At 44.7% G+C, this 24356-nt stretch overlaps 1 protein-coding gene across 1 annotated transcript in view; it reads left to right on the forward strand.

Moving 5' to 3' along the window:
• Positions 1–24356, forward strand: part of LOC126109824 (serine/threonine-protein kinase 11-interacting protein) — a 251012-nt gene that overhangs the window by 97219 nt on the left and 129437 nt on the right. The window contains exon 8 of the mRNA XM_049914880.1: positions 13222–13351. Coding sequence (XP_049770837.1) covers positions 13222–13351 — 130 coding nt within the window. The remainder of the gene's footprint in view (positions 1–13221; positions 13352–24356) is intronic.

The following is a 24356-nucleotide window of genomic DNA, read 5'->3' on the forward strand; positions in this document are numbered from 1 at the left end:
GTCACAACTGAAATCCGTGAGCTCTGGCCAGAACCTCTACCTGAAGTCTATCTCCCTCACCCTAACAACACCCCACACACCCACCTCCTACATGCTCCCCAAAATCTACAAACCCAACATCGTAGATGCCCCGTTGTAGCTGGTTATAGTGCTCCCAGTGAAAAATTGCTCCTGGAGGTGTTGATCACAATACCTTCAACCAATTGCCTGAAGCCTACCCTCTCACGTCAAAGATACTAACCGCTTCCTCCACCAACTCTCCGCCACCCTCCACCCATTTACGTGATGCAACCCTTCTCGTCACTGTTGACGTTACTTTCCTGTTTACCAACCTACTGACTATAACCTGACTCTCGACTATTTTTCCTTTGAAGGGAAGGTATTCAAACAAATTTCTGGCACAAGCAGGAGCACCTGAATATCACTCTCCTATCCCAACCTGTTTATGGGCCATCTAGAGGGAACATTCTCCCAAAACTCTCAACTCCTAGTCTGGTTCAGGTTCATTGATCAAACAACGGAAAATCCAGGATGGAATGTAAAAATACCAGAGAAGGAAAGTTGCTACTCACCATATAGCGGAGATGCTGAGTCGCGATAGTGTGGTTTCAGCTCTTTGAGACTGCAGATGTGTGTGCAAGTTGCATTTGTGTGTGTGTGTGTGTGTGTGTGTGTGTGTGTGTGTGTGTGTGTGGGCGCGCGCGCGCATGTGTGTATGTGTGTCTACTGCTGACAAAGGCCTTAATGGCCGAAAGCTATAATTGTGTGAATCTTTTTGTTGCGCCTATCGCGACTCCGCATCTGCGCTATATGGTTAGTAGCAACTTTCCTTCTCTGGTATTGTCAGGTTCATTGACGATATATTCGTGACGTGGACTCAGGACCGAGATCCCCTTTCTGCATTCCTTCACAATCTCAAAACCTCTCACATCTGCTTCACGTGGTACACTTAAGCCCAACGCGCCACCTTCCTGGACGTTGACTTCCTCCTCTCTGATGGCTTCGTCCGCACCTCTGCTCACTGTAAACCCACTAACCAGCAACAGTACCTGCATTTTCACAACTGTCATCCCTTCCTTAAAAAAAAAAAAAAACTTTCCTATGCAGCTGTGGATGATTTATCTGCAGTGATGAGAACTTTCTTGCCGGATATGTTGAAGGCCCCCTGAAGGCCTTCACAGACAGGCAATACCCACCAAACCTATCCACAAACAGATTTCCCTTGATGTACCCATATACACTCTGAATCCACCCACCACAGCCAAGATTCAAGTACAAATGAGTGCCCCCCTCATCACCCAGTACCACACTGGACTAGAACAACTGAGCCACACCCTTCACCACGGCTTCAATTCTTTCTCTTTGAGGCCCGAGAGACCCTACCCAACCGTCCCGAAGTGGCGTTCTGTCGCCCACCCGACCCGTACGGCCCTGGGCCGCTCCCACTTCTGAGGTGCGAGCTCTTCCCAATACGCCCACCCATCAGCTACTATCCTTGTCCCGTCTCGGGTTTATCCTACCCCACGAGAGGCCGGGCCACCTGTGAGAGCTGCCATGTCGTATACCAGCTCTGCTGCAAACATTACACAGCCTTTTACATGAATACCACTGCCGAACAGTTGTCCACTAGGACGAACGGCCACTACCAAACTGTTGTAGAGAACAGAGTCGACTACCCGGTGGCATGGTATGCGACTGAACGAAACACGCTCAATTTCGATGGCTGCGTCACGGTTTGGGCTATTTTGATCCTTCCCTCCACCACCTGCTTCTCTGAACTACGTAGATGGTAGTTAAACAAATACTAAAAAAGAGATATAGGGGCTGTCCAGTACTTACCTCAGTTCAGTACAGCCAATAGATACACAAAACAGAACAGAAAATTTACATTCCTAGCTTTCGGAACTTTGTTCCTTCGTCAGGGAGGAGAGAGGGGAAAAAGGGAAGAATGGAAAGTGGATTTAGTTACTCACAACCCAGGTTATGGAGCAACAGGAAAAGGTAAACAGGGAGGGTAGTAAGGATGGAGGCATGGTTGTCAGAGGGAAGCCAAAAATGTTCTACTGTAAGTACTGTGCCAGCTTCAAACCAAAGAGGATGCATACAGAAGTAAAGAGGTATGTAGTATAAAGATAAACACAACTATGTAGGAAGAAAAGATGTGTGAATGGCTAAAGAGGAGAGGGAGAAAGGAAAAGACTGAAGAGTAAATGGGATTGAGGTCGGTTAACGTAGGTTCAGTCCAGGAGGATGGCAGGATGAAAGGATGTGTTGGAGTGAAGTTCCCATCTCCGCCCCATGCATCCCCCCACAACCACCTACTCCAGCCCCGCTACTGGTAAAACATACACAATTCGAGGCAGGGCCACGTGTGAAACAACACATGTCATTTATCAGCTGACATGCCTGCACTGCACAGCCTTTTGCATCAGTATGACGCCAACTAAACTGGCTGAGCGCACGAACGGGCAGAGACGAACTGTCCGCCTAGGAGATGTCCAGTACCCAGTAGCAGAGCATGCCCTCCAGCATATTTCTAGGGACCTAGGAACCTGCTACACCGTACGTGCCATTTGGCTTCTCTCACCCAACACCAGTCCCTCGGAACTGCAGAGATGGGAACTTGCACTCCAACACATCTTTTCATCCCGCCATCCCCCTGGACCGAACCTTACAACACATCCTCTGCTCCCCATAATTGTCCCGGCACCGATGTGCGGTAACTCACTGTCCTCGCACCCTCCGCCCGACAGTTTCCCTTTCCTCCTTTCTGTCAGCTCCTGCCAATTGACGTCCGCCTGTCACTTTCAATGTGTGCCACTTTCCACTGGCCACTACAGTTGTGTGTCACGTGCCTAGCCTGCATATCTATCACCTGACTCTCCCGCATTCCCATATGGGAAACTGGCCTCCCTCTGGGCCGCCGCCCACCCCACTCCCGATCCCTATTCCTGCCACCCACGTCCTGCCTCTGCCTCCTTAAATCTGACCCACCCAACACTACCCCCATGACACTGAAACCGTGTCCCAAACTACAGCACTGGAACTATTAGTCCGGCCGGCACCGAGTAGGGTCGTAGGTGTGTGAATGTGTGTGTTTTCTTTTGTGTGTGCCTATCAGCAATTCAATGCCTCTGCTTTTTGGTGGGTGGTCGTCTTTAATCCAAAAGGATTTACGCTCTACAAGAACTTCCGTACAACATCTCTCTCTTGTTTTATTGTTTCAAAATCTTACACATTTTAGTATTATATTTTTAAATGGCAAATCCCAAAAGTGTCTTCTGTTTTATTATGTCTGCACAATATTTTCTTTTGCCTTGAGAATGAGTTTGGCCATTACTACTTGTTCTTGTTTTTGTTCTTGTTCTTGGCACAGTTTTTCCCCCCTTAAGGGATAATTCCAGGGTTCATTGTACATCTGTGTACAGACTTAATGATATATCGCAGCTTTTTGTTTCATTTTTCCGTAGTATATTTATAATTTTGTATGCAAATCACATCTAAATGACAGGCTATCCGTATTACACAAAAATTTTATATTGAAGATGTGGTGTGCGTACTGTAAGACCTTCAGTACACACACCATCTAATTATTTGACTTGTCGCTCTGACGAAGTAGGCGAGTGTCAACAATATGTCTCGTGGTCTTATTGTAGCGTGTTTATCTTCTGCCATTAGGTCAGACGATAGAATGCCACTTGCACGCTTAGAGTAGCAGATTGACGGTGACCAACTTTAAACCAAACTTGATTAATTTTCACACACATTTATTAAAATAATGACAAGCATAAAAATTCTTAACTCGGTTCTGGATGCTATTTACAATTGACAATCTGAAGTTCCTTTGGTATTGGTACGTTAATCTTATTCTCACATATATCTCCGATACTTGACAAAAGTGTCTATACATTTATCTTCATGGCTATGTACGGGAATATAGTAATCTTATTAGGCGCAGACTGAAACTTGACTATAGACTGGTACAGACAAATGTAGAACTTGTACAGACTGGTAGAGACTAATGCAGACTTGTATCAGAGGTCTGTACACTCGTTATAATACCTCGCCCGTTCAGGTATCACTGCGCGAGTGTGGTCCGCGAGGAGAAAAGGTTCTACGTTAGCAGCAATCTCATTGGCTGCGTTACATATTAATATGCGGATCGGTGGAAGCAGAATTTCATCCGTCTCTATGGCAGCGCCATCTCGTAGTGCGGAGACGGACGAGCACTGTGCCTGCGCTGTTCTGCTTAGCGGGGCGCACTCTAGTGGGAAAGTTGTGTACGCACTGACTACGTGGAACTGTATACACAACAGAAGATTTATAATACAATCGTTTTTGACAGTGACTTGTCACAAGCCGCATTCACTTTTGTTGTGGCTGTGCTGTCTTGTAATGTTTTGTGGTAGCCGGCAGGATGAAGAGAGGGTGGTACGTTAGGTGGGTGGCCATTTTCCGCTCACAGCAACACAAAATGCACACTTGGTTAAAATACACTTTATTACAGGAACCAATTGAGTATTTAACTTCAGTAATGTCCAATCCGAAGTACTGTAGTTAACAGCAATCAAATACGTGTACTAATTCGTGAATCTTGTCTGTGGCCATATCACAACTATGACAAATGTTCCCTCACAGCTAGCTTCAGTGACAGGAGACGACCGTCACTGCGGAAGACCAGAACACAGTGTGACGAGAGGGCAATGTGAACCGAGTCCCGACACAACGTACTGTGTTGGCGCGTAGCCTGGGGGCACGTCTCGGTCTTCTCTTGTCGTAGGCGTGCCTAGTTCGGTACCTGCTATACGATCCGTGTGCCGGTGAAGGGTTACGCCAGCACATTCCACACCCCCACACCCCCTCCCGGAAAAATTCCACGCCGATGTCTTGTGCTGGAGATGTGAATGACAATGTGGGAGAGGCAGGAAGCTGGACGTAGAGATGAGCCGGGAGGCGTAGCTGTGGAGGACAGAGTACTCCCGGCCGTACCCTGCCTTCTGGCTTGTGAGAGCAGAGGATCGTCCTCCCAAAAACACTGCCCGGGATACACGTTGTAACGAAGCAGGGTTGCCCACTGCTATCCTGTTTTGGTTTTACACTCCTTCAGTAACTTAGTTAAGCAATGAACTTTAATTTTTTTTTCATTTTCACTACTCAGATTCCGACTACAGATTCTGTACAGCCTCATAGTACAGAATTCAGAAATGTTGTTGTTGTTGTTGTTGTTGTCTTCAGTCCTGAGACTGGTTTGATGCAGCTCTATCCTGTGCAAGCTTCATCATCTCCCAGTACTTGCTGCAACCTACATCCTTCTGAATCTGCTTAGTGTATTCATCTCTTGGTCTCCCTCTACGATTTTTACCCTCCACGCTGCCCTCCAATGCTAAATTGGTGATCCCTTGATGCCTCAAAACATGTCCTACCAACCGGTCCCTTCTTCTTGTCAAGTTGTGCCACAAACTCCTCTTCTCCCCAATTCTATTCAATACCTCCTCATTAGTTATGTGATCTACCCATCTAATCTTCAGCATTCTTCTGTAGCACCACATTTCGAAAGCTTCTATTCTCTTCTTGTCCAAACTATTTATCGTCCATGTTTCACTTCCACACGTGGCTACACTCTATACAAATACTTTCAGAAACAACTTCCTGACACTTACATCTATACTCGATGTTAACAAATTTCTCTTCTTCAGAAACGATTTCCTTGCCATTGCCAGTCTACATTTTATATCCTCTCTACTTCGACCATCATCAGTTATTGTGCTCCCCAAATAGCAAAACTCCTTTACTACATTAAGTGTCTCATTTCCTAATCTAATTCCCTCAGCATCACCTGGCTTAATTCGACTACATTCCATTATCCTCGTTTTGCTTTTGTTGATGTTCATCTTATATCCTCCCTTCAAGACACTGTCCATTCCGTTCAACTGCTCTTCCAAGTCCTTTGCTGTGCCTGACAGAATTACAATGTCATCGGCAAACCTCAATGTTTTTATTTCTTCTCCATGGACTTTAATACCTACTCCAGATTTTTCTTTTGTTTCCTTTACTGCTTGCTCAATATACAGATTGAATAACATCGGGGACAGGCTACAACCGTGTCTCATTCCCTTCCCAACCGCTGCTTCCCTTTCGTGCCCCTCGACTCTTATAACTGCCATCTGGTTTCTGTACAAATTGTAAATAGCCTTTCGCTCCCTGTATTTTACCCCTGCCACCTTCAGAATTTGAAAGAGAGTATTCCAGTCAACATTGTCAAAAGCTTTCTCTAAGTCTACAAATGCTAGGAACGTAGGTTTGCCTTTCCTTAATCTATTTTCTAAGACAAGTCTTAGGGTCAGTATTGCCTCACGTGTTCCAACATTTCTGCGGAATCCAAACTGATCTTCGCCGAGGTCTGCTTCTACCAGTTTTTCCATTCGTCTGTAAAGAATTCGTGTTAGTATTTTGCAGTTGTGACTTACTGAACAGACAGTTCGTTAATTTTCACATCTGCTTTCTTTGGGATTGGAATTATTATATTCTTCTTTGAAGTCTGAGGGTATTTCGCCTGTATCATACATCTTGCTCACCAGATGGTAGAGTTTTGTCAGGACTGGCTCTCCCAAGGCCGTCAGTAGTTCTAATGGAATGTTGTCTGCTCCCGGGGCCTTGTTTCGACTCAGGTCTTTCAGTGCTCTGTCAAACTCTTCACGCAGTATCGTATCTCCCATTTCATCTTCATCTACATCCTCTTCCATTTCCATAATTTTGTCCTCAAGTACATCGCCCTTGTATAGGTCCTCTATATTCTCCTTCCACCTTTCTACTTTCCCTTCTATGCTTAGAACTGGGTTTCCATCCGAGCTCTTGATATTCATACAAGTGGCTTTCTTTTCTCCAAAGGTCTCTTTAATTTTCCTGTAGGCAGTATCTATCTTACCCCTAGTGAGATAAGCCTCTACATCCTTACATTTGTCCTCTAGCCATCCCTGCTTAGCCATTTTGCACTTCTTGTCGATCTCATTTTTGAGACGTTTGTATTCCGTTTTGCCTGCTTCATTTACTGCGTTTTTATATTTCCTCCTTTCATCAATTACATTCAATATTTCTTCTGTTACCCAAGGATTTCTGTAGCCCTCATCTTTTTACCTATTTGATCCTCTTCTGCCTTCACTACTTCATCCCTCAGAGCTACCCATTTGTCTTCTACTGTATTTCTTTCCCCCATTCCTGTCAATTGTTCCCTTATGCTGTCCCTGAAACTCTGTACAACCTCTGGTTTAGTCAGTTTATCCAGGTCCCATCTCCTTAAGTTCCCACCTTTTTGCAGTTTCTTCAGTTTTAATCTACAGTTCATAACCAATAGATTGTGGTCAGAATCCACATCGGCCCCTGGAAAAGTCTTATAATTTAAAACCTGGTTCCTAAATCTCTGTCTTACCATTATACACTCCTGGAAATGGAAAAAAGAACACATTGACACCGGTGTGTCAGACCCACCATACTTGCTCCGGACACTGCGAGAGAGCTGTACAAGCAATGATCACACGCACGGCACAGCGGATACACCAGGAACCGCGGTGTTGGCCGTCGAATGGCGCTAGCTGCGCAGCATTTGTGCACTGCCGCCGTCAGTGTCAGCCAGTTTGCCGTGGCATACGGAGCTCCATCGCAGTCTTTAACACTGGTAGCATGCCGCGACAGCGTGGACGTGAGCCGTATGTGCAGTTGACGGACTTTGAGCGAGGGCGTATAGTGGGCATGCGGGAGGCCGGGTGGACGTACCGCCGAATTGCTCAACACGTGGGGCGTGAGGTCTCCACAGTACATCGATGTTGTCGCCAGTGGTCGGCGGAAGGTGCACATGCCCGTCGACCTGGGACCGGACCGCAGCGACGCACGGATGCACGCCAAGACCGTAGGATCCTACGCAGTGCCGTAGGGGACCGCACCGCCACTTCCCAGCAAATTAGGGACACTGTTACTCCTGGTTTATCGGCGAGGACCATTCGCAACCGTCTCCATGAAGCTGGGCTACAGTCCCGCACACCGTTAGGCCGTCTTCCGCTCACGCCCCAACATCGTGCAGCCCGCCTCCAGTGGTGTCGCGACAGGCGTGAATGGAGGGACGAATGGAGACGTGTCGTCTTCAGCGATGAGAGTCGCTTCTGCCTTGGTGCCAATGATGGTCGTATGCGTGTTTGGCGCCGTGCAGGTGAGCGCCACAATCAGGACTGCATACGACCGAGGCACACAGGGCCAACACCCGGCGTCATGGTGTGGGGAGCAATCTCCTACACTGGCCGTACGCCACTGGTGATCGTCGAGGGGACACTGAATAGTGCACGGTACATCCAAACCGTCATCGAACCCATCGTTCTACCATCCCTAGACCGGCAAGGGAACTTGCTGTTCCAACAGGACAATGCACGTCCGCATGTATCCCGTGCCACCCAACGTGCTCTAGAAGGTGTAAGTCAACTACCCTGGCCAGCAAGATCTCCGGATCTGTCCCCCATTGAGCATGTTTGGGACTGGATGAAGCGTCGTCTCAAGCGGTCTGCACGTCCAGCACGAACGCTGGTCCAACTGAGGCGCCAGGTGGAAATGGCATGGCAAGCCGTTCCACAGGACTACATCCAGGACTACATCTCTACGATCGTCTCCATGGGAGAATAGCAGCCTGCGTTGCTGCGAAAGGTGGATATACACTGTACTAGTGCCAACATTGTGCATGCTCTGTTGCCTGTGTCTATGTGCCTGTGGTTCTGTCAGTGTGATCATGTGATGTATCTGACCCCAGGAATGTGTCAATAAAGTTTCCCCTTCCTGGGACAATGAATTCACGGTGTTCTTATTTCAATTTCCAGGAGTGTATAATCTATCTGAAACCTTCCAGTATCTCCAGAATTCTTCCATGTATACAGCCTCCTTTTATGATTCTTGAACCAAGTGTTAGCTATGATTAAGTTATGCTCTGTTCAGAAATATTTTAAATAAAATTCCCCTAGTAAAATCTATTATTTCAGTAAATTCTAATGTCTATTCTGAAAGTAATAAGCTAATTAGTTTTATTGGAAATGCATCCTATTGAAAGTTATGACAATGACTTGTATTGTGCAATACATATTAAGTGAAATTCGAGTGAGCTTATAGATTGACTTCAGCTATAAGACTGCATCCAAAAGAAAGCCTAAATTTTACTGATTCCAGCAAAGTGTTTAAATTAACCTAAAGTCTGTTAGTTAAATGGATATTAAGACTTAAAATCTGTAGCCTGTATGACTTTCAGTGCCAATTGTGACCAAACTACTAAATACAAGGGCAGTTCAATAAGTAATGCAACACATTTTTTTTCTCGGCCAATTTTGGTTGAAAAAACCGGAAATTTCTTGTGGAATATTTTCAAACATTCCCGCTTTGTCTCGTATAGTTTCATTGACTTCCGACAGGTGGCAGCGCTGTACGGAGCTGTTAAAATGGCGTCTGTAATGGATGTGCGTTGCAAACAACGGGCAGTGATCGAGTTTCTTTTGGCGGAAAACCAGGGCATCTCAGATATTCATAGGCGCTTGCAGAATGTCTACGGTGATCTGGCAGTGGACAAAAGCACGGTGAGTCGTTGGGCAAAGCGTGTGTCATCATCGCCGCAAGGTCGAGCAAGACTGTCTAATCTCCCGCGTGCGGGCCGGCCGTGCACAGCTGTGACTCCTGCAATGGCGGAGCGTGCGAACACACTCGTTCGAAATGATCGACGGATCACCATCAAACAACTCAGTGCTCAACTTGACATCTCTGTTGGTAGTGCTGTCACAATTGTTCACCAGTTGGGATATTCAAAGGTTTGTTCCCGCTGGGTCCCTCGTTGTCTAACCGAACACCATAAAGAGCAAAGGAGAACCATCTGTGCGGAATTGCTTGCTCGTCATTGGCTGAGGGTGACAATTTCTTGTCAAAGATTGTTACAGGCGATGAAACATGGGTTCATCACTTCGAACCTGAAACAAAACGGCAATCAATGGAGTGGCGCCACACCCACTCCCCTACCAAGAAAAAGTTGAAAGCCATACCCTCAGCCGGTAAAGTCATGGTTACAGTCTTCTGGGACGCTGAAGGGGTTATTCTGTTCGATGTCCTTCCCCATGGTCAAACGATCAACTCTGAAGTGTATTGTGCTACTCTTCAGAAACGACTTCAGCGTGTTCGTAGGCACAAAAATCTGAACGAACTTCTCCTTCTTCATGACAACGCAAGACCTCACACAAGTCTTCGTACCCGAGTGGAGCTCACAAAACTTGAGTGGACTGTTCTTCCTCATGCACCCTACAGCCCCGATCTCGCACCGTCGGATTTCCATATGTTTAGCCCAATGAAGGACGCAATCCGTGGGAGGCACTACGTGGATGATGAAGAAGTTATTGATGCAGTACGACGTTGGCTCCGACATCGACCAGTGGAATGGTACCGTGCAGGCATACAGGCCCTCATTTCAAGGTGGCGTAAGGCCGTAGCATTGAATGGAGATTGCGTTGAAAAATAGTGTTGTGTAGCTAAAAGATTGGGGAATAACCTGGTGTATTTCAATGCTGAATAAAACAACCCCTGTTTCAGAAAAAAAATGTGTTGCATTACTTATTGAACTGCCCTCGTAATTCCGAGATCTGTTTCGATACTTTTGCTATATTTATTTTTCTACGTAAAATGACTCCAGTCTCAACTTTGTAAGAGCATTAATGAAGAATTAAGTAAATTTGAATATGTAAAAATTATTGTTCAAGAGGGCTGCCATCATTATAAGTCGGGAATTCCCACTGCGGATGCATAAGTTAGTTCCGTGTATTTAAATTGATAAAGCTCACTCGTGTTATTTAAGTAATAAAACCCAATAGTTAACTTCAAAACCAATTAGAAAGGATCATTTTAACCCTGGGAAATTATAAACTATAATATATTAACAGAAATAGTCAAATATTGAAGCACTCGTCTATATAAGGTCCGAGCTGGTGCAGTTCTCAGTTAGTTCTCGGTCAGATTCTCACAGAGCAAAAGTGCAGCAAGTCGGTTTATTTTTCCGGTCGGTACCAAGAAAGTGTCATTGTGAACATTGTTAAAGACTGGAAGTTTTTGACCTACCTAATGTGACGATTAAGTGTATGAGGCCTGGTCACATAAATATTGTGTGTGTGAGTGATAACAAATAAATCGCACTGTGGTTGTCATAAATGTTCGACAGTGAATACGGTCTTGACTTTTGATTTTGGAAAACTTAATCTAGGATCCTGGCTTCTTAATATCAGTGCGATTTAGGTGACACGGACGCAGCTACCAGGAAGACAATATGGAATAAGCAAAGGGAGGTAGGTTGGGAACACTGTGCACTATCTACTGGGTGAGGAAATGTTTCAATACATCCGTTTGTGACGTGAACTTTAAGTGGCACTAATACGAGGATACACCCCGGCGCGTTACAACGTCCAGCCCCGGTGTCGTCTCCTAGGACCGTAACGGTGGTGGCGAGTCCGGGTCCGTCGGGTCGCAGAGTGGTGACGGCAGAGACGAGGACTCGACGTCCGCCGGCTCGCCCCGGGGTGCCGTGGCGGCACCTGTGGGCTTCTGCGAAGGCTACGATGTCCCGTGAGGCCTCGAATCTGAAGGGAAAAAAGCGGCAGAATCGCGGGGCAGACGAGAAATATGAATTTGATTCTGGTGATGGTGCTGCAAACCGTCAGGTCCTGCAATTAGATAAATATACGTGCCAATGCTTTCTGGATCTTGCCTCGCTGACAGTGCCGATGTCGGCGAAAACCCTATTAAGCACTCGGTGCAAAGCAATACTCGTGGACCGTTGGCGGCGCCATACTACGGTGAGTGAAGCTGTGTCCGACGGCAGCGGCTGTGCGGAAGTTCCACCCCGTGATTGTCGGTCGCGTGTGTTGGAGCGACGGGATTCGGAGTCGAGTGATGTTAACCGAAGTCCGTTGTCTGTAACAATGATTTCAGGCAAAAAATTGAGGACAACACTCGAATGGTAGAGTCGTAGGCACTACAAATGGGAAGTTGCTAAAAGAGTTTACCACCGTGAGCCAGCGAGTGTTCCAAAATGGACCTGCAAAGTCGACGTGCACTCGTTGCTGTGGGGATCGAGTGTTGGGTCGATCTGAGAATGTCTCTACGAGAGCAGACTCGGAATGTATACTAAACGTTTCATTAAATTAATTTCCAGGTCAGTTGCGAAGATTTAAATTTCTATTATTTTTTAATTATCGTAATTAATAGCAGAAGGTTTTCGACAACACGAATCTAATGTTTTTGCGGGTGTCAGCTGTCAGTTGAAATGTAGCCTCGTACGTAGAGGATGAGTGATGCTGTGCTTATCCATTACGGATAAAAAATCATGTTTGGCATTAACATGGATACCACGGAATCAATAATAATGAATGATACATAGTTATTGTATCTGCAGTGAGATGCGCAGCTGTCTGTATGACTAGGACCTTTATATTTAAATAAATAACAAATCTTCAGATGAACTGTTGACTTATTTCTGTTGTTATGTTAACATGATCTGGGGTATTATCAAGAGCAGATTCTGTTTATTTTAGCTAAAGGTATATGTATAAGAGTTATAGTGATTGTAACGAACTGAGGCTGTGTGTACGCCTGTACATTTTATATTTCAAATATGAACAAAAATTCTTTAACTGTTGACTTATTTTTATTCTTACATTAGACTGATCTGGGATATTGGTAAAGGCAGCTTCTGTTTGTTCCACCTAGTTCAGTATTACCAGCCACTTTCCCTTTATTTCCAAAATATGTTTAATAGTTTTAAATATCGCTCATCGGCTGGATTTGAGTGGATTAATACGGCACGTACGTGTCGTGGTACAACTTCGGAGTAACTCGTGGTACTTCGTGGAAGAGAAAACAGACACTATTTCAGTATACAGCTCACAGTTTTTTGGAGATTTAAACCTTCGAAACACATTATGGAAATAAACAAACAGTTACCGGTAATGGTAAAATTGTTCTCTCGTTCAATATTGGTAACAGTCGCAATAAATTCTGAGCAAAAACTTTGCACGTAAATGTAAATTTACGCAATGTCATCGGTGTTACCGTTAATATTTTTAACACTACAAACCGTGTGTTGAGTGGTGACTTTCACTCTTCCCATTACTTGTATTCCACTTTTTCTTTTTTTTTTTCTCAGTATTGTCAAATTTTCTTTTTCAGGTAGACAGCGTGGAAGTGCTTAAGGAAGGAAACAGCGACACATTGGATGACTCGTGTGTACACACTCTCTCATCAGAAGAAGGGAACGGACAGCGAGAAGAGGAAGAAATAATTCCACCGGCAGATGACGGTAATAAGAGAAAGACACTGCGTAGCTCCTCGGGCCTTTTAAAAAGTCACTGTGCGGTAGTTGTTATAGCCCAGACTACTCTAGGTGTCTGGGAACACCGGCAGCAGGCAAAAGTTACGTCTCGCATTCCCGAACCTCCACTCTCGTAAATCGGCGGCACTGTGAGCGGCAATAGCATCTGAGTACATTAATCGATTTTAAGACACTCGTTTAACACCGGCTAGCAACTGACGCTGTTCCGCGCACACCGGTCGGACTCCGCCACTTCGTCTGGGCTCGGTCATCTAGCTTCTGCGTGTGAACGCTTCATCTGTTTCATCTACATCTACATCAGCACTCTGCAAGCAACCTTAAAGTGTGTCACGGAGGGTACTTCCGGTGCCACTGTCTGACGCCCCCTCCCCCATCGTGTTGGCGATTGTTATGCGAGAAGAACGATTCTCGGTAATCCGTGCATTTGCCCTAATTCCTCAGATATTCTCTTTATGGCAATTTCTCAGAACATATGTGGGAGAAAGTAATGTGTTGCCCGACCCTTCTCAGCATGTACCCTCTGAAAATTTTGGTAGAAATCTTCTCTGTGAAACAGAACGCGTCCACCGTTGTGTTTGTCACTGGAGTTTGTCGAGCACCTGTCTAATGCTCTTGTGCCGACGAAATGTGCAATCTTTGGAAGAGCTGTATCTCTTCTGTTAATCCGACCTGCTAAGGATCTCACACTGATGAGAAACATTCGAGTATCGATCTTTCGTCGACGAATTACACTGCCTCGAGAGTCTTCCGACGGACCTAACTCTGGAATCTGACTTTCCTGCTGTTCGTTTTATATGGCCATTCCACTTAAGATGATTCCAAATGGTTACTCCTCAATATTTTGCTGTAGTTATGGTTTCCAGCAGTGTGTCAAATGGTTCAAATGGCTCTGAGCACTATGGGACTCAACTGCTGAGGTCATCAGTCCCCTAGAACTTAGAACTACATAAACCTAACTAACCTGAGGACATCACACACATCCATGGCCAAGGCAGAATTTGAACCTGCGACCGTAGCGGTTGCGCGGTTCTAGACTGTGATGCCTAGAACTGCTCGGCCACTCTGTGTGTGTCATCAGTAGTGTAACCGGTGGGAAAATTCTCCTATCGGAGTACAAAAAAGGCAAGTACGCTCCTCTTTATTAAAAGATTCTGACTGAAAAGTGGCATACCGCCGGGCTGCCCCATTCTACAGGGTGCAGCGCGGGAACTTCCTTATTTGAAATGCGATGCACACAGAAGCTGTTACTCGTAGTTGCATGGATTTCCGTGAAATCGAAAGTGTCAGACTTAACTTTTTTTGAAAAAAAGGTTAGTGTAGTAGCAATTGTGCAGTGGGCGAGAGAGCAGCGCTCGTTCGCCATTGAGGCCTACTTTTCGAACGGACGTTCGGTCGTCAGAACTCGGCGTGCATTCGGGAAACAGTTACATATTGCCCCTGCAGGTCGTGTTCCTGATGGGAAATCAATTCTTATGTTAGTAGACACCTTTATGGGTACTGAAAGTGTGCAGAAAAAGAAACCGGGACTTTCGAGAACCAGCAGAACGCCTGAAAACATAGAGAGGGTAAGGATGTCGATTTTGATTTCCCCCGAGCGATCTGCAAGCTGCCCTTGCAATTTCTGAATGCACAGTGAGACAAATTATTCGTTAAGAGTTGAAATATCATCTGTATAAACTGTCAGTGGTGCACACACTTCATCCACATGATTTTGATTCACGAAAAAATGCGTCTAAAACCTCGATCGACGAGCTGTCTTGTGACGCCTCAGTGCCCTTCAGCACCGAGGCACATTTTCATTTGTCTGGCTGCGTGAATAAACAAAGCAGTATTGGAGTGGCACGAACCTCTGAGAACTTCGTGAGCTGCCCCTGCATACAGAATGTGTGACTGTTTGGTGTGCACTATCTAAATTTGGCATTATTGACCCACGGTTTTTCGAAGAGAACAATAAAGCAGTGTCAGGTAATTCTGAGCATTACGATAAGATGATTGAACAGTTTTTCCTTCTCGAAATTGAAGAAATGGATGTGGGTGATGTCTGGTTCCTACAAGATGGCACCACAGCTCACACGGCACGAACATCGATGACCGTGTTGCGCGAACACTTCCCTGATCTGTGCGATTGCAGGCTTTCTAGGCATATTTCAGATGTGAAATCTTCACGTGTTATCAGCCGAATGGCATCGTCTTCTAGTCACAACGTTTCAACGGATTGCGTATCCGTCATCTTCAGGCGAAGTGACTTTGCCTGGCAACTTCGCCTGAAGGTGACGCATACGCAATCCGTTGAAACCTCGCGACTAGAAGACTGTAATATACCTAATACAGGGTGCGTCAAAAAAATATATACACTCTTTGAAGCGTCATAGAAAAATTTATTTCCCGTTCTACAATGTTAAATTTTTGGAAATGGAAAGCTTAAAGACCAATTGGAAAAATAAATGTACTTTGCAAATGTGATTAACGTTCAAACTGGTGGCCTTCAGCATCAATACATTTCTGAGTACGAGTCACCACTGATTCCGTACATCGTACCGAAGTGTCCAATGAGATTTCTGCGTACACCGCCTGAATCTCATTCCAAAGTGTGTCCAGGTTATGTGGTTTACGTTTGTACACATCATCTTTTATTATGCCCCATAAGAAGAGATCCAGCGGCGTGAGGTCTGGAGAGCGTGCAGGAAACTCGATTGGTCCCCTGCGTCCTATCCACTGGCCTGGCACATTGTGATGCAGGTATGCTCGTACGTCCCTATGATAGTGTGGCGGGGCGCCATGTTGTTGGAAATAAAACTCATCATTACCGTATAATGTACGAATGGCGGTGAATATGGAGTCAGCAAGCATTGTTAGGTACGTTTCTTCAGTAACAGTACCTTAAAAGTGGAAAGGCCCAATGAGTCCCCTTGCAGGCAAACCACACTACACATTTACACCAGGCAAATTCACAGCCTTTTCAACTGTAATGTGAGGATTATCTTCAGCCCAGTACACACAATTGTGCCTATTGACAGTTCCATTGAGTTTGAATTGGGCTTTATCCGACCAAATTATGCTACCCATAAATCCCAGTTCATATCTCAACATCTCCTGAACCCATTCACAAAATTCTAACCTTCGATCTGGATCGTCGTCACTTAGCTGTTGCACCAGCCTCGGAATGTTCACAGGAAACTTGCCTTTCTTCAGAATGCGTTGCACACTACTAGCACTTACATTACTCTCACGTGCCGCTAGCCTTGAAGATTTTTGAGGCGAACGCTGAAACAGTTCCGAGACCGCAGTTGTGGAATCATCACTTGTAGCTGTACGAGGCTGCCCTGATCGACCTTTATGCACATCACACACTGTTCCATGAATTTCGAATTTGTCTCGTAGACGTGTAATTGTTAACCTTGAATGTGGTTCAGTACCATACTCACTTCTCCACTGTCTTCGAACTGCAGCTACATTCTCAAATTTCCAGTACCACTTAATTATCTGCTTCCGTGCTTCAAACCTCAAACACACGTCTGCCATGTTGCAGTTACTACCTTGCCACTGCTGCCACCTGTTGAAGAAATATAACATTACTTTCTCACAGATATTTAACCTTGTAGAACAGGAAATAAATTGTCTACGACAGTTGAAAGTGTGTATACATTTTTTTGACGCACCCTGTATACAAAGACTTAATGAAAAACTTCGATTCCCTGACATCATGTAGTACAATACCTCACTTTAAAATGATTGGTATTGTGGTGATTCTTGTCTCGTAGACGTGTAATTGTTAACCTTGAAGGTGGTTCTGTACCATACTCACTTCTCCACTGTCTTCGAACCACAGCTACATTCTCAAACTTCCAGTACCACTTAATTATCTGCTTCCGTGCTTCAAAGCTCAAACGCACATATGCCATGTTGCAGTTACTACCTTGCCACTGCTGCCACCTGTTGAAGAAATATAACATTACTTTCTCACAGATATTTAACCTTGTAGAACAGGAAATAAATTGTCTACGACAGTTGAAAGTGTGTATACATTTTTTTGATGCACCCTGTATACAAAGACTTAATGAAAAACTTCGATTCCCTGATATCATGTAGTACAATACCTCACTTTAAAATGATTGGTATCATGGTGATTCTTGATTTTCATAAAAATGACACTAAATTGGAGACTAATTAGCAGACACTATTACAAAATAAAACAAACGACAATGTATTTTAAGAAACTGTGGCATTCATTGTAGTAATGGGAAAGACTTGAATTAGTGAAAATAGTAGGAATATGGTATTAATCACCAACTGTAATTATTCAAATAATTGGACTTTTACGAATGTAGTTTACACATTCTAGAAGTTATTCTGTCGCTCGCAAATGAAGGCACATATTGTAAAACGTAAATTTAGGATGAAAGCTGTAAAGAACATTCTGTCTTAATGACTTTATAAATTAAACTTGTATTGTTGTAACCAGATGTACACCTAATTATAAAATTCTAGGCATCTGTTACAAATTCTGTCAATCGAAACCTGTTTCATTTTACCCTCTTAGCTTCAGTTATTGTTAAGAATGTGAGTCATTGTGTAATTAGCATGTGTTAAATAATTTTGTGAAGTTCATTATTGTACTCATATTTAGATCGAATTTTCACATTTAAAAACATTTTTACATTATAAATTTCACATATTATTCAATTCTGTAATTTTAGATGTATTATTCTGTGTAATTAGAACATCTTAGCGTTGGAACTTGTTTTGAGGATTACCTTACCGACGAGCAGATAATAATTAAGTAGAAGTGTTAAAAGACGACGCCACTCGGCTGATAACCCGTGAAGATTTCATAACTTCCCCAATCGTCTCATCTCTTTGACGGGTGATCTGCAGTGGCCAGCACACTTGCCAGATTTGGCACCGTGCGACTTTTTCTTACGGGGATATCTCAAATCCTCGGTGCATACCAATCGTCCGCAGACCCTGGCTGTGCTACAGAACAATATTCATGCTGCCGACATCGACAGAAGCACGTCGGGAAAAGTGGACCGGAACTTTCGATTTTGACCCTCAGAATGCATTGAGCAGAATGGAGGCCACAGTCGAAATATCATTTTCAAAACTTGATGGAACAAAACTTTAGATGTTGCTCTTTCTAAAGAAAAAAGAATTAAATTGACGTCTCTAATACTTTCTGTTCGTGGATATTTTTTTTTTTTTTTAAAATTAGGAAGATCCTGCACTGCGAGCCGTTTGTTCCTCGGCACCTTAAAAATTTAATGTGCAGCTCACCTCTCACTCCCACTTGCTCCCACCCGCTAGTCCGTCACTGTAAGCCACCAGTACCTGTCCACTCCCACTCACCCACTCATTCAGCCCATCTCATTGCCATTATCGCTTTGTCCCTTGTGTTTCAACTACTGTCTTCTCTCCCTGTTACTGTCTCCCTCTTGCTCTCTCACTGTCTCATTCATTCCTTCCAATACTGCTCTCTCTGTCACTGTCTCTCTCTTCCTCAATGTCACTCTCGCAGACTCTGTCTCTCGTTATCACTGGCTCTTACTCACTTCGACTTTCTCCTTCTCCGGATTCCTTTCCCACTGGCACTGTTTCCTTCACTCATTTTCTAGCACTGTTCTCTCACCATCTACTGTATTCCACTTCCACTCTGTCTCTCCCTCCCTTTGTCTCACACTACCATTTTCTCCTCCACTCCTTCTATACCACGACAGCTGTCTACTATCTTCCTGCATATATTACTTCTTCTCTTTCTCTCTCTCGGCATAAAAAAGCGCGTGTATAAAAACGTGCTGAGGAAGGTAGAATGAGGCAGCTGGTACCCCACTTTATAGTGAGAGTCTTTGATTTGAATAAAGAGGAGCAGATTTGTCTTTTTTCTGCTGTGATAGGAGCATTTTTTTGCTGTTTCCATTCTTTTTCCTGAGACTGCAGGGCATGTCAACTCGTATGAAAAGAACTCAATGGGTCAGTAAAATTTTGATAAGAACTAAATTTACACCTCAGACTAGACATTACGTGTACAAAAATTTCAGTACTACATTGTGGTGCTCACGTACTCCTTCCAATGACACCGGAGACACTCGACACCCTCCACGCTGTGTCACTTTATAAACTACGTTTTCGCCTCGTGCTGCATTTTACGTGTATAAGTAGGGTAACTTTGAACCTGTGTATCTTGGAAATGGATGAAGATATCTAGAAAATTTTCGATATTGTTCAAGACTGGAACCTTAGGAATGTATTGTTAAAATTACAGCCATTTGTTAAGCATAGTTGTCTTACATCTGAGGCTGGGGTTTGGTAACATCCTTCTGAATCTCTCTCGGTCTCCCTCTACGATTTTTACCCTCCACGCTGCCTTCCAATACTAAATTGGTGATCCCTCGTTGCCTCAGAACGTGTCCTACCGACCGATCCCTTCTCTAGTCAAGTTGTGGCCACAAACCTCTTCTCCCCAATTCTATTCAATACCCAGTTCCTTCTGTGTATCATTACTTCTTTCTTTTGACCTGGAGCGAATACCCTGCCACTGACCTCATTTTCAGTAAACAGTGAGACAGAACATCCAGCAGGTACCGACCTCGAATAGAAAGACTATTACTGCGACAGAACTGTGTGACACTGTCGTAGCTTTTGTAACTGTTAGGAGGAGACGGGGTGCAGAGGGGGAAGTTTACTGGGTGGAGGACAAGTGAGTGAGGCCCCAGGGTGAGGGGAGCCTTCGCGGGTGCTTCTAATATTGTTATGCTCCGTCTGCTTTGTTGTCCGTTTCTTGCCGCTGTACGTCAATACGGGAGGCTGCCGTCAGTTTGTGGAATTTCGAAGTGACTTCTATGTTTTTTCCATCTTAATGTACTATCGTACTACATGTACTTTGAAATTTGCTCGTCTATTGATCCTGTCCATTCTCTCACAGTAAGATAAATTATACCGTAAGTCTTTGAAACTGCATATGTGTTCTATCTATTTTAATTATTTTAGTTTTCGAATGTCGTTTCCTTGGAACGCCAACCACCTCCAGTTCTTGCTACTGATATGATCAGCTTAAAATCTTCCCTTATATTTTCCATGTTATCTACACTACGTGATCAAAAGTATCCAGATACCCCCCAAAACATACATTTTCCATATTAGGTGTATTGTGCTGCTACCTACTGACAGGTACTCCATATCGGTGACCTGAGTAGTCATTAGACATCGCGAGACGGCAGAATGGGGTGCAACGCGAAACTCGCGGACTTCGAATGTGTTCAGATGATTAGGTGTCACTTGTGTCGTATGCCCGTACATGAGATTTCCGCACTTCTAAACGTCCCTAGGTCCAGTGTTCCCGATGTGATACTGAAGTGGAAACGTGAAGGGACACGTACAGCTCAAAAGCGTACAGGCCGACCTCGTCTGTTGACTGACAGAGATTGCCGACAGTTGAAGAGGGTGCTAATATGTAATAGACAGACATCTAACCAGTCTGTCACACTAGAATTCCAAACTGCATCAGGGTCCACTGGAAGTACTGTGACAGTTAATCAGGATGTGAGAAAACTTGGATTTCACGGTCGAGCTACTGCACATAAGCCACACGTCGCGCCGGTAAATGCCAAAGAACGCCTCACTCGTTGTAAGGAGGGTGAACATTAGACGATTGAACAGTGGAAAAATGTTGTGTGGAGTGACGAATCACGGTACACAATGTGGTGATACGACGGCAGGGTGTGGGTTTGGCGAATGCCCGGTGAACATCATCTGCAAGTGTGTTTAGTGCCGACAGTAACATTCGGAGGCAGTAGTGTTATGGCGTGATCGTATTTTTCGTGGAGGGGGCTTGGATCCCTTGTTGTTTTGTGGGGCAGTATCACAGCACAGGTCTGCATTGACATTTTAAGCACCTTATTGATCCCCCCTGTTGAAGAGCAATTCAATGATGGCGACTGCATCTTTCAGCACGATTGAGCACCTGTTCATAATGCACGGCCCGTGGCAGAATGGTTCCGTGACAATAACATCCCTGTAATGGACTGGCCTGCACAGAGTCCAGACCTGAATCCTATAGAACACCTTCGGCATGTTTTGGAACACCGACTTTGTGCCAGGCTTCACAGACTGACATCAATACCTGTCCTGAGTGCAGCACTCTGTGAAGAATGGGCTGCCATTTCCCAAGAAACCTTCCAGCACCTGATTCAAAGTATGCCTTCGAAAGTTAAAGCTGTCATCGAGGCTAAGGGTTGGCCGACACCATATTGAATTCCAGCATTACCGACGGAGGGCGCCACGAACTTGTAAGTCATTTTCCGCCAGGTGTCCGGATACTTTTGATCACGTAGTGCAGGCTGTTCTAACAGAGCTCCAGGGAGCCGGAGCGCACACTGTGGCAGCTTGGAGCCCGCGTGGAGGGGGAAAGCGAACTCACTGCCCCCTGGCCACATGCAGCCGCCACTGACGCAATAATGCGTGTTCAATGCAGCTATGACTAGCCGCGGGAGCCCTGTACCTCTAATTGAGGATACCTTTCTATTCATTGAGAGGGATGGTCATCCGCAGTGTCATATATGTCATAAAATATTTAATTCTGCGAAGAACTACAATATACGATAACATTATACACCTCTTCACGCAGTGCACTACGATCAGGTACAAGGCGTTGCACGCAGAGAACTGGTAGCCAGGCTTAAGAACGACATACCAGGAGACGTAAGTTTAAAAACGGTTTCGTAATACGGAGGGTATCAACACATGCAACATAGTACGTGTTCTGTAATGCGTTTATAATTTTCAGGTGAATAAGAGTGGAGAAAACACTACTGAATCTGCAATTCTAGCAAGCTACAGGGTCGCTCACATCATTGCGACGAGTGGCAAGCCGTTTTCGGTGGGACCACTCGTAAAATCATGCACGGTAGCAGTTGCAGACTGTTTGTTTCCAAGGGAGGTGCAGGCAATTGAAGGGGTTTGCCTGTCTAAGCAAATAATGTCTCGTCGAATCCTGAACATGCCAGCGGATTTAGAGACACAGCTCAGGAAAAAGGTGGAGAGCTTTGTTGCATTTTCGCTAGCGCTTGACGAAACCACTGACATATCAGTCTGTGCTGAGCTTGCAGTCTTTGTGCGTGGTGTCAACATGGAGCTGCAAGTAACTGAAGAACTCTTGGATGTGGTACCACTCGATTACACCGCAACAGGACTTGACCTTTTTGAAGCTGTTTGTGAATCAGTGGACAATATGAATTTGCCGTGGGATAAACTACATTCTGTAGCGACAGACGGTGCACCACAAATGATCGGGCATCACCAAGGTTTTGCTTCTCGTTTGAAAAATAAACTCAGGGACGAATTCGGGAAAGACATTTTGACTCTTCATTTTTTTATTCACCAAGAGGCACTGTGTGCTGAAACAGTAGAGCTAGGTGGCGTAATGAAAGATGTAGTGGAGTGTGTGAATTTTGTGCGGCATCACGGTACAAATCATCGCCAATTCAAAGGATTCCTGAAAGTTATGGAAGCGGAGTATGGGGATATACCTTATCACAGTACAGTTCGTTGGCTGAGTCGGGGAAAAGTTATTGATGTTTTCTTTGCCATTCGTGAGGAAATATCCATTTTTCTCAAAATGAAAGGGGAAGAAGTGCGTTGTCTGAAAGATATAAAACGGATATAAGACCTGGCAATCCTGGCTGATATAACTATACATCTGAATAATTTAAATCTGTCATTGCAGGGAAAAGGGCAGCTAATCGTTGACATGCACGACTAGATCAAAGTGTTCATGGAAAAGTCATGTTTACTTGAGAGGCAGATGAGTAATGAACATTTAACGTTCTTCAGTCATCTTGCTTCTTTAAAACTACCTGAAGGTACTACTTTCGGCGATTACCAAGCAAACTTAAAGCAGCTCATCATGTCGTTTGAAACACGATTCTGAGACCTCACTAGTTTGGAAATGGAACTTAAGCTGTTCAGCACTCCTTTTTCAGTTTCCCCTGATGACTTGTCATCATCACTTCACTTGGAGATTATTGATTTGCAAAATTCAACTTTGTTGAAAGAGAGGTACTACAACACGTTGGATTTGTCATGATGGTATCGTTCATTACAGCAAAACACATTTCCCAAGCTTCACAACAATGCCGCTCAGATCACGTGCATGTTTGGATTTACACATTGTTGTGAGCAGCTTTTCTCAGCAATGAAAAGAATAAAAAGTAAGGAACGATCATTTCTTCAGGATGCAACAATGATGGCCATCCTCCGCATTAACACTGCGAACACTTTGACGCCTGACATTTCCGATCTTGTATGAAAAGAAAATGTCAAGCTACAGGGGCCCAATAAATTTAGTACGCAATTTCTTGTAAAACAGTTGTTTCTTATTTATTTCCTGAACATCGTATTTCCCAGTGTAGCATGTCACCACGTCTTAGCAGCTAAGAGTATGAGGTTGTCGAACTTGGAAGACGCAGCTGGCACATCAAAACACATGCCTTGCCACCTGCCTCAGCCAGCTACGCCACGTGCCGGCCCACTCGAATGGTCACAGCGAGCGACACGGCTACCTGGAGCAGGGAGCGCTCTGCGGCTCACGACGGAGCCGTCGACCTGGAACAGCCTGACATAGTGTATTTATGCATACGTATTGGAATGTAAATGCTGATATTCGCTGCTGGAGAATACTTAAGCAAGGTTCCAATTCTGCAATTGTGATCGGTCAGTCGTATGTTCATAATTACCTGTACCTTTAAATCTTCTCTTTCTGGACTCGTGTCGCTCCTCGAAGTGGTGGTCGTGCAGTGCAGTACGACTTGTAGATATATCGAACTTCACCACCTGCGGGAAAGCACTGTGATAGTGGAAAATTCTGTTTTTTCAACCCAGTAGCTACGAAATCACGTAAACACTTCTTTTCAAAATCCTTCTGTATTTAACGGTTCCCATAACACTTTCAACATATCAGTCAAACTTTCACATTTAAGCT

This window comes from Schistocerca cancellata, chromosome 12 (genome assembly GCF_023864275.1).
Source record: "Schistocerca cancellata isolate TAMUIC-IGC-003103 chromosome 12, iqSchCanc2.1, whole genome shotgun sequence".
Classification (NCBI taxonomy): domain Eukaryota; kingdom Metazoa; phylum Arthropoda; class Insecta; order Orthoptera; family Acrididae; genus Schistocerca; species Schistocerca cancellata.